The sequence below is a fragment of the Aedes aegypti genome, chromosome 3, assembly GCF_002204515.2.
Source record: "Aedes aegypti strain LVP_AGWG chromosome 3, AaegL5.0 Primary Assembly, whole genome shotgun sequence".
Taxonomy (NCBI): domain Eukaryota; kingdom Metazoa; phylum Arthropoda; class Insecta; order Diptera; family Culicidae; genus Aedes; species Aedes aegypti.
The window spans coordinates 97111984-97124112 of NC_035109.1; the positions used below are offsets into that span (position 1 = coordinate 97111984).

At 36.9% G+C, this 12129-nt stretch overlaps 1 protein-coding gene across 5 annotated transcripts in view; it reads right to left on the reverse strand.

Moving 5' to 3' along the window:
• The window catches only part of LOC110679692 (probable basic-leucine zipper transcription factor P), a 65862-nt gene that overhangs the window by 18892 nt on the left and 34841 nt on the right, over positions 1–12129 (reverse strand). For all 5 annotated transcript variants that reach the window (XM_021855268.1, XM_021855267.1, XM_021855266.1 and 2 more), the window contains exons 2-4: positions 6617–7048; positions 5828–6079; positions 5192–5765 (exon numbers count right to left, since the gene is read on the reverse strand). In XM_021855268.1, the coding sequence (XP_021710960.1) occupies positions 5192–5765; positions 5828–6079; positions 6617–6902 (1112 nt within the window). In that variant the 5' untranslated portion in view covers positions 6903–7048. The remainder of the gene's footprint in view (positions 1–5191; positions 5766–5827; positions 6080–6616; positions 7049–12129) is intronic.

Here is a 12129-nt window from a genome sequence, read left to right on the forward strand (position 1 = left end):
AACAACAATCCCGCAAAAATGGTGTTCAGCTCAAATCCGGCCGGTACAAGACGAAGGGGAGCGCAACGAGCTAGGTGGTTTGACCAAGTGGAGCAGGATCTTGGAAGTGTGGGGCGATCGAGGAATTGGAGGTTAGCAGCCATGGACCGAGTTAGTTGGCGTAACATTGTGGCGCAGGTCATGTCTTGAAGGACGTAGAGCCAGCAAAAGTAAAGTAAGTACTTCATTCAGGAATAATAGAATCTCTTCAAGTAGTTTTTCGAAATATTCCTGCAGGATTTTTCATTAATTACTCAGAATACCTATTTTCGATAAAATATTCTATCAAACGTATTAGTTCGAAAACGCAAGGCAAGAGCTAATGAGTTTTACATTAACTATTCCAAATAATTTAAGAAAAAAAACTGGATTCCACTAAGTATTTTATAAGATTTCAATTAAATATTTTTTTGAGATTTTACAAAGAATTTTCAAGGAATTTATCAACAAACTTCCTCAAATATTTTCTCTTGAATTCATTCGAAAAAAAAACACTTATAATTTTTAAGGAATTGTTTCAATTAGGCTATTTTTTAGGAATCAATACAAGATTTTTTCCAAACTATTGGGGTTTAGTCCACCGACCTCCAACACAGTAGGGAAATTAAGCCACCGGAAGGACGTTGATCTCAACCAGATTGTAGATGGGTGATAAATCCATTTTGGATACCATTATCGAGGTCCTCCTTCGGTGTGGAATCCGATTTACCGATTTTCCGGGTGTCACATTAAAACCTAACACACATGACTTAGAAACGCCTAAACACATTAAAAATACCTTTTATTACATGTTACTATTTACAACAATTAAAAAAATTAAAGAAAAGCGATTCTTGGAGGATTTTTTTTTAATTTATGGACTTATTCATGACAGAATCCCGAAAAAACTACAGGTATGTTCCGTTGTTATCACGTTCCGATTTTGTCACGCTCCGATTTTGTCACGTTCCGATTTCGTCAACAAATTATTCCGTTTTTATCAACACAAAAAAAATGATTTTTTTAAATTCTCAAAATGTTTCGAATATAAACTAAATACTTATTTTGAAGCAATTGAAATGCTTTTTAATAGCCACAGAGTTGAATTTTCGTCATTTTGTTAATATTGAGCATCTACGATACATGGTAGATGTCAAGTCATATACGATTTAATAAGGTTTGACTTCTTCTTATGCAATTATTCAATTTGAGTTTTCAAACGTAGCATGTTGCTCTGGCCACGTCCTAGTAACAACGTACTTAAAAGAGTTGCAGAGACCTCTCCTTTTTCTTATATAATATGGCTTAAAAGAATTTTCTATGTAAATTTGATAGACATATATACTCCCCCTGTGGTATGAATTTTTGTATGAAAATAAAAAATAATTTGTATGGCACTTAAGATACCTCAAATCCCCCGCCTCCCTCCATTACCGCTTACATGATTAATGGACGATCCCATACATGTTCAGCTCTTTTTGATAAGGGATGCACTTGGGAATGAACTCAATGTTGTGTACAACGGCAAGAGATATGATCAAGTTTATTTTATTCTTAATAAGACTGTCGACTTTGTCATAGTTTGGACATTAACTTCTATCTCTCAAACTCGATAGCATTGCACAAATTATAGCAAACAGCAATTGATTAGATCCTGTTCCAAGGGGTAGGGGAAGAGGTCCAGCAAAACTAAGCAATTTGTAGAATACTTGTTTTTGATTAATTATGATTCGTGGTTTACGGCTAATGAGCCGAGTGGAAGTTTGACAATTACCGAAAAACTAAACATTACATATGCTTTGTGTTTGTCCATTTAATCCAATTGCAAAATATATGAAATGTTTAGTTTTTCAGTAGTTGTCAATCTGTAGAAGATTTTGTTGCCAGAACGGGCTGATAGACATACATAATTATTTCACTCTTGCATTGGTCAAATGTTCTGACGTGTTTGAGTGAAGGGAACGATTTGGAAAATTATCTGTAATAACTGTGTTGGTTTTCCAGTGACAGTTGGTGACAGGTTCCCTTAACTTTTGGGAGCTCGCAATCTAAGCCAGCTGTCTCCTCTCTCTCTCAGTTATTTAATATTATTTGTACTCAACAAAAAACAACTTACACAGTACCAAAAAATAATGTGATTTACGTCTTTTGGGATGCACATAAAAGAAGCGAGCCGAATGACGTAAATTTGTGTCCAATTTCAAATACGTTAGTGTCTGATTCGGGAAATGTCGATCCCAGTTCAATCGTTTTCGTGTCTTTCGACATGTAAAATTACATTCTTTGTTCAATACATCTTCAAGGACACGTTTTTGTGTCGTTCCATCACTTACATCATGTGTCATTCAGTCATAACCAGAATTACGTCCAGAGTAATTTTCATTATTTTTAAGAGTGTAAGTTAGTTTATTGCCAGTCTATGTGTGATCTTACGTACAGTTCTAAACGCAATGATAGCGGAACGGCAACGGAAAGCGGAACCGGTTCACCACCATGAATCACACCATCTCAACTGAGCTGTCAACGAACGAAAGTGAACCAAGTCTGGGTCGACAAGCATGCTACAGTTCATGCTGGCGAACTGGTTCCGCTTTCCGTTGCCGTTCCGCTATCATTGCGCTTGGGCCTTAAAGCTAAAAAGGCAATGGTGATGCTGTTCTAGATTGGCGATTAGTGCATCCTTGTCGAAGTTGGTAGTAATAACTTTAAAAGAAAGATCACCACAATCATTTTAATGTTAAATTTGGCAATTCAAAGCTCAGGAAACCGTATGCAGAAAGAAAAATCCATGTAAATTTCAGCGTAAAAAATAATGCATATAAGAGGAATGCCAGATTTGTCGCAAATTTACATGACACATCGTGTAAAATTACACCAACATCATGTAAATTTATGCTAATTGTCGCGAAATCGGTTAGAGTCCATGTCTAGCGGAAACTTACATGATGTTATTGTAATTTTACACGATGTGACGTGTAAATTTGCGACATTTCTGGCATTCCCTTCATGTGCATGATTTTACGCTGAAATTTACATGGATTTTTCTTTCTGTGTAAGTATTAAATTCAATTGCAATTTTTTCGAAATCAGTAACTCGCTCACTAAAAGAACATGGTTTTTCTCTGAAAATTAATTTTAATCCTTAATGCTAATTAAAAACTGGGTTCACTGAACATATCTGGAATTTATGAAACAGTTTATTTAAACGTTGTCTTTATACAGTTCATAAAACATTTCCTAAAAATTCTGTTTTCCATGGTATAATTATCTTGAATGTCAAACCGAATTTAGGAACATCAAGCGCAGCTATCAGGTAAAGCGACATCACATAAATTGTGATATTTGAAATCGGATCATAGCTCTCTTGACAGTTTATACATGAGGGTACGGGAATGATCAACTTCTCCCCACTGATCAACTACACCCCGTACCTTGGCAAAAAAAGCTCTCAGTTGATAGTTGCGGCAGTGTATATAAGAACACTCAGTTGGGTTCTCAGTTGGGATGTAATGCCATAAAGAAGAAGAAAAAGAAGAAGAAGAAGGATGAGGATGAACAGTAGAAAAAGAAGTTATTTCTTGTTTAATCTTTCTTTATAAAAAATGATCAGCTTGCCTCACTTCCTTGTAGTGATTTTTACATATATGATGTACCTTGTGATGCATTTAATGATTTATATCAAAATCATATTGATTGATAGGAATCTGCAATCAACTTTCATTACGAGCCTATAATAATAAACAATCTAAATCAACAATCACAGCTCTTAAACGTCAATACTGTGCATTAATATGATGAAAATGTGTATTATCCTGACAAAACTGCAATTTTTATTTTAAATTTGTAAAATATTTTGTCTAAGAAAATTATTCCATTTTTGTCACGGTTCCGTTTTTGTCAACTGAAAATCGCCGATCGTGTTGATAAAAACGGAACATACCTGTATTTTGAGAAATTATTGGATAAAAACATGGATGAATCCAACAAGGACTAAAAGAAGACACTTTTTAGAGCGATTCCTTAACTATTCCGAGTGTAATTCCTGAAATACAGTATCGGACATATAAAATGCACCAAAGCCGTTTTCCCATACAAAATGGTCCACTTCAGAGCGCTATATCTTCGCCGTTTTTCAAACGATTCTTTTCATTTCAAATTATCTCAATTTTTGATAACTATTACAGTAATGACCCGATTTTGTCAGCCCCTTTTTGCGGAGAGCTTTTTGCTCCCACGGTTTGAATTTCAAATTTTCTCCAAATCTTATTCAACTCAGTCAAAGTTATTATAAATATGCATAAAATAGTGAAGAACGAATTATGATAACTTGTTTTATTTTTGAAGGAGAGCTTCAACAAGTTTTGAAAACGGGGCTGACAAAATCGGGTCTTTACTGTATATACATTTATGGCAGTATAGGACGACACTAAAATTTCGAAAACTAATCAATAATCCGAATTTCATTATTACTACTATATGTAACATAACTAGGCTCATGTATAATCTCAATGTGACTGTTATGCAGTTACAATTACCAATGCGACAAATTAACTTGGTAATTATATTTTGAATTTGTTTATCGGCATTTTGCTTGAAGTAAGAGGGATCATGCAGAAGAAAGCCGATATGCCGATAAACAAATTCAAAATATAATTATTACGATCGATACCTTTGTATGTAAAATAACAACTTGGTAATTTTTTCGAATTTTCTAGAACTATCTCACAGATTTCAGTAAATTGATCGGAAGTATCATTTGATGACTCTCCACAGTATTAACTCAAAATTGGCAAACATGTCGAATGCGACAAAAATTCTGTTATGGGCAGTGGTAAAGTTGTGTGAAAACTATTGATTCACAAGTTACAGATAGGTTGAATTGAGATAATTTGTAGTTCACCAAGGTTTTTTTTTTGATTCATCATAAATGGCGCAAAAAAATTCTAAATATGAGTGCTGGAGACAATCTTTGAAAGTTTCAATCATAAGATTAGTTCTCGTAGAGATTTTTTGCGAAGAAAGTTCAATAGATGAAGCATGAGAAAGCATGGACGAGAACCATATGCAGAGGATTTATGCAACAATTAAAAGGCGCTAGTGTGTGATGACCGAGAGGAGAATTTGCTGTTTGATAAAATAATAGCAACTGAACTTAGTGCTAAACTACACTCACCTTTGTTGCTGCTGTTGCAGCGCCTGTTGCTGCGTCGGATGAATGTATTGTGTTATTTGCTGATGTTGGTGCTGCTGCTGCTGCTGCTGTTGCTGCTGCTGTTGATACTGTTGCTGTTGTTGATTGTAATATTGTTGAAGTGTTTGTTGTTGATGGGCGTACTGACTACTCTGTTGGTGCTGCTGATGTTGCAGTTGGGCATGATGAGCATGATATTGTTGTTGCTGTTGCTGCTGTTGTTGCTGATGATGAATGCATTGGTGATGATGCTGAAATTGTTGCTGCTGCTGCTGCTGTTGATGATACGCGTGCGAATACTGCTGTGGTGAACTGCCGTATTTGCTGTGATGTCCGCCGGTGTTACCGGCACTGCCTCCAGCAGGATGACATGGGATTCCGGTTGATGTTGCTGCCGTGCAGTTTTGCTGATGTTGATTACTGTTGCTGTTACCGCTGTTGCTCGTCGGGGGAGGAGGTGCACTATACTGTGGTGGGCATATGCCAATGGACAAGGGCATTACTAGCTGATTCGAATCACTGGTTTGCGACTTTGGCACGATCGAATTGTGAGATACTGCAAAAATAATTTTCTATGTTCAATTTTCTGAAAAGGATCTACAAAAGAATTCTACGAACCGCTGCTTCCGGTGTAGTAGCTCGAGCTGAGCAATTTGCGCGTCCGCGGCTGTAGCCAACAGCAGAAGAACAAAGTCGCTAGGATGACGATCAGTATCACGATGGTCCCGATCAGGATACCCCAGATCAGCGTCGGTAGGCCCCAGATTGACTTTGCCACGGTGGCCTCAATCGGATACATCCGGGCGGTTAGCGTCACCGACTGCTGGTACAGACCATTGGAACTGTTGAACAGCAGGACGTCCTCTGGCCCTGTGAAAATGTGAAGAAATGATGATTGATGATTATGGCTGATTTTATACACACTGACAAACAGTGACGAACGAAACTTCAAGACCACTTGACTACAACTTTTCATATCCGCAGGATTTCTGTATAGCATATTTGTATTGTAATTTGGCGATTATAACTTCGTTTTACTGAGGTCTTCCTTAGTGGAGTGGTTAGAGTCCGCGGCCAGAAAGCAAAGCCATGCTGAAGGTGTCTGGGTTCGATTCCCAGTCGGTCCAGAATCATTTTGTAATGGAAATTTCCTTGACTTCCCTGGGCATAGAGTATCATCGTACCTGACACACGATATACGAATGCGAGAATGACAAGTTTGGTAATGAAATGAAATGACTATAATTTTGAATGAGTGATCTTTAAGTTTTTGTTCGTCACAGTATTTTTCTCTATGTACAAGATATCGATTTATCTAATCTTACAAATAAATTATTTAAATTACACATTCTTATTAAGTTTCCAACAGCAATGACTTTCCCTTGCGAATTACAATCAAAGATTTACCTGGCAGTACGACGAAATCCTCGGTCCCTGAAACGGTACCGACGGTAGTCACCACTGTGGGCGTCTGGCTGGGTGACGCGATTGCAACGGAGGACGAAGACACATTGAGTGCGTCAAACGGGAAACCCATAGACGGCGGCATTATTGGAAACTGTGGTAGGGAGGATGGGACCAGTGCCGAAGTCGCCGAAGGAGCCGTAGGAAACGGAGACGTCCCCAGCTTGTCGAACATGTCCAATGCATTTACACTGGCTACGTAGCCAGACGACGACGACGATGGCATCATGACGGAGTAGTCTACGATTTGGATGACGAACTGCAATTTCAGTGGCGCCACAATACGTCACTCAATGGCAAGACTACAAGACACGTGTTGCTGTTTACACTAGTTGGGTATTTTAAGGATTTACTCAGTTTCTGTTCGTGGTTTTACTGAAAGTGTAAGTGGTTTGGTATGGTAAGAGATGCAATTGCCAATGCACAGTTTTTGCGTGACCGAAGTATGCATTTGCAGTCTATTATTAAATTATTCACTTGTATGATGTACGACTGTGATTCCAACTGACGGACTGTGTGTGTCATTGCAGGGCGATAAAATAGAGTTATATATTTTTTTCGTAATCGGTTTATTGCAGCAGGTTGACCGAGAGACGCAACTTTCACCCTTTGAAATTGTATGTTTTATTTCGATCTGTGGCAAAAAATCGATCCATTATTTGTTTGGATTATTGCTTGAGGTTCTCTTGCAGAAAAACAGTGAGATTTCAAGAAGTTTGTAAAGGAAGCCCTAGATAACTATCTGGAGAATCTTCTAGAAGATGTTTCTGGAGGATTACTTAGAAGAGATCCTGGTACAAATTCTTCAGGAACTGCAGAAGAAACTTTTTTGTTGTTTGCTGCAATTTCTGTAATAATTTCGGAGAAAACTTTTAAGTTGCGCCTGGAGAAATTCTGAAGCAGTTAAAAGATAATAAAAAATGGAATCGGTTGTGATTCTGCCTGAAAAACTTAGTTTTTATGAAGAAATTTGCGAATAAATTTATTAAAGATTATTAGAATAGAATTAGGGAGGATATTATGATAATCTCTGTAAGGAGTGGAGAACTCTCCAAGGGCGAGAAACCACTCAAATGAAGGTGAATAAAAATCTTTATAAGAATTCTCGGAGAAACCTATAAATAAATTCTTAGTAGAGGATATTTTTGGTCGAACTTTTGAAGAACTTATTATAAAGTAGATAAACACGCATTCTTCGCTAACATAATCATTTAATAAAATAGTACTAAGCGAAATCTAATCATCCAGGCATTTTAAATAGAAGAAATGTCTGGCCCCAGGGCATAAATCTCGTTAATAAAGATCAGGCATTGTAGAATTCGTTCTCAGTGGATACTATCTGTATCCGTCCATGGTCGGCAATGTTTCGCATGTGATACAACAACAGCTTGATAAGTAACAACAGCGAACGAGAGTCCCGAAGAGAGAGAGAGAGAGAGTAATGATACGATTCGTTATTCTCGCTTATTTATTATTGGGGGTAGCGGGTAGGTGTTTATTTTACTGACATCATAAACAATTCCTGAACATCCTATAGCAATAGTGCTCCTCAGGTTTCTAGCCTGTTTAGATGGGGTTTATCATGCACAGATATCCCCCAATCTAATCAGAGCTGACTCTCATGATGTGTTGCGGAGCATGATAGTTACAGAAAGCGATATGTGAGAGATGTTCTAAATTTTCTAAGAATTGAACCCCTGATAAAGATAAAAACAACAATCATATTCTATTGATCTTGATTCCCCATTAGTGTGGGACAAAATTTAGATTCTCGCTCCAGGCCACTTTTTGTATTGCATTAAGGTCCCATAACAACTGTGCAAAATTTCAGCTCGATCGGAGAAACTATGTTTTTGCGCCAGCTGTTCAAAGTTTGTATGGGATTTACTATGAGAAAACATACTTTTGCTAAGAAAAATCGCCAGAGGTCACCCATTGACCTCTATTAAAATTCTGAACACAGACCTCGATAGGTATTTTTACGATGAAGAATATTGCCGAAGACCGCGAAACAATCCGACACTTGTAAAAAAAGTTATTCAATGACAACCTATTGGCAAGGCGACGTTGATTAATACGTAAAGGAATAACAATAATAACAAAATCGGGCACAATTTCCGAATAGTCTATAATTAATAACTTTTTTCACAAGCATCGGATTGCTTAGCGGTCTTGGGCAATGTTGTCCATCATAGAAATACCTATCGAGATCTGTGTTCAGAACTTTTATAGAGGACAATGGGCGACCTCTGGCGATTTTTCTTTGCAAAAGTAAGTTTTCCCATAGTAAATCCCATACAAACTTTGAACGACTGGCGCTAAAATATAGTTTCACCGATCGAGCTGAAGTTTTGCACAGTTGTTATGAGACCTAAATGCAATCCAAAAAGTGGCCTGGAGCGAGAATCTAAATTTTTCATATAACCGTGTTCCAGGCTATTGCCCATATTCAAAAGATTATATTATAAACACCTGAAAAAACCCTGGCGTCAATCGCTAGCTTTCCAGGGAAATCCTGATATTATATCTTTCCCAACATCCTCATTTGTAGCACATATGATGGTGTCGCTGAGTCGTTGGCTTCTCATTGAATAATTGCTTCTTTCCGCTATCCCAAGTCACGGTAAAGATGGACGTGACCGGGAATAGCGATGTTCAAGCTTTTGAATTTTTTGGCCGTTACAAGAATTGTGCTTAAGAATCCTTTATAATCATACGTAATATTCATTTCAAAATCCTACCTAGAAATGTTTGAGAAGACTCTATGACACTACCCCGAACGCCACTACTCCGAATGCAATCACCCCGGATGGGTCATTACCTCGAACGCCATTACCCTAGATACATAACATTTTGAGACTAATTCTAATTAGAATGTGGGGAGATTCCTTATGAATCTTGAACGAGTTTGGTTTAAAATGTATTTTTCAAATATTATAAGATGCAAATGGGGCCTCGGATTTGTACTCTGATTTTGATGAGATTCATTGCAATGCTCTCAATAACAGCTTAGAAGGGTGAATTTATTATGGACTATTGGACGCTGCTATCCACTTCCTTCCTTCACTCTATTTTTTTAGATGTCGCCACATTGGTACAGATTTTCAAATAGCTGCAAAAAACCCATTTCCAAACTACATTTTAGTGGAAAAACAAAGTCAAATATTCATCTACTATATCAGATAGTTGAGAAGTAAAAAATAAACATGTTTTCTACATGTTCAGACGTTAAATAACTGTACATGTCCAAAATCCTAAATTTTTGCTTCAAAATTCAACTAATCAATTTTCGCCAAAACCCGTGCAAATTTTGGTTTCAGCATACTTTTTTTCAGGTCGATAACTCATTCTTATATAATTTCAACATCTTCGGATGTAAATTTATATTCAAGTGCCGTTAAACTTATTAAATTAATACTTATTGTCGTAGGTACTTCAAATATTTAAAGAAGAGCTTCTTTATACCGTACAAATCGCTCTCCTCCACTCCCCGCGGAGATATCTTGCTCGAACGCGCGTTTAAGACTATGGTATCGGTTGAAGAAGATTCTTCTTGCCTAAGTTTGCCTAAACGATAGTTGTTAGAAAAAGTTTAGAGAAAAAAAAACGTATGATAAACAGCATTTTTGTTTGAATTTTGCCCTATGACAACCAATAAATTGTGATTATGCCCAAAATAGAGTCTTCCACCCTAAATTATGTTCCAAATCACTTGTAATGGCTAAAAATAGTGAAAATTGAGAATGCGCAATTTCCGCCATGATTTTTCAAAACTAGACCAATGTGGTTGGTCTACTACCATCAACATCTTTTAAAAAAAATTGTTTCGTAAACGATTAAAATGGAAGATCACCCTGATATTATCGTTGCAAGCTGAGAGTTGCAAGTGTTGTTCTATGGAATTCGTTTGAAGACCAACCTGATAGACAATCGTTTCGCTGTGGCATAGAAATGCAAATACACGGCGGCCGCTGATCGCCGCTACAGTTAACACTTTCGTTAGCTTATGGAATCATTAGGCTGAATTTCGATTAGATAACCACAAAAAATAGTTGTGTTTCAAATGGTTAGCAGTTCCATAAGAGACATGACTGTTTTAATACAAGAAGATAAAAGAAGGGAAAATGATTATAATTATACCAGCATTAACTTCAATGATTACCGTAATCCGGAGTCAAATTGATCACTGGGGCGATTTTGACCAGGTCGGTATCATAAAACATTTCCTCGCAAGGGTGCTTAAGGTTTCGTTGGCACCAAAGAGATTCCATGCTTTCTAGTTTATAGATGTCTAATGATGATTTTGAAAAAAAAATCATTTGTATCAGGGTCAGTTTTTCATAGAAATATTCACACTTTTTGAAGATGTAAGCAATACACTTTGAAATGTCGGTGCTAAACAATCCACTGGTGCTATGCCTACATGTCAATTATGAGTGTTTAAAATGTAGTGTAAGCTTAAGTATGAGCTACTGAACTCATTTTTGATATCATACAGCGTAGCAAGTGTTTACTCATTAAAGCGGTTTGCTCTCAAATAATGTGCATATTTCGAAGGAAATTGCCTACATTTAGGCGTATTAGGCAGATTTTCAAAGTTTAATTTTGTAATAAAATTATCAAATACTCGAGTTGTAAGAATTTTGACATCATTTTCAGATTCTCCACAATCACCACGGAAAGGGTGTTTATTAGTGGAAAAGGAAAAGATCTGGGAGTCACCATTGGTCGGTGATGCGATCCATGGATAAGGAGGAAAAATACGATTTATACTTTAAGCTAGTTTTTAGTTTTGTCTCAAAAAGTTTTTGGTAGAAGATTTAAAATAAACGTCAACATCTATAATGTCGAACCATTCAAAAGAAGTTTTTATTAATGGCGAAAAGAGAAAAATATATGCGTTTATTTTAAATTATATGAAACAGGAATAATGCCGACACTTATAGTGACGAATTATACATAGTTTGTTTGAAAATTACATAAAAGTGTTATTGAACATTTATGCCTCAAGAAGAAAAGTCTTTGGTAGAAGTTTTAAAATAAACGTCGACCTTCATAATGTCGAACAATTCAAAAAATATTTTAGCAATGTCAAAAATTTTATATGTATATTAGAATTGTATAAAACAGGCATAATGCCGACACTTGTAGTGACGAATCATACAAAGTTTGATTGAATATTACAAAAAACTAACGCTTTCATGAAAAAATGTGTTATCATAAGCATGAAACGAGCTCACCAGTTGGTAATCCATCCTCGACTGAACACGAATATCTTTTCGCACTCACACAGCGCGAACAGCAAAACTTCTCGGCGCCCCGAAAACGAAGCGTCTTGCTTGGGCTTTCCAAAACACTGCCCAGCACAACACGCGAACCGAAAACCAAACTCCCGGCGTCTCGAAAACGAAGCGTCTTGCTTGGGCTTTCCAAAACACTGCCCAGCACAACACGCG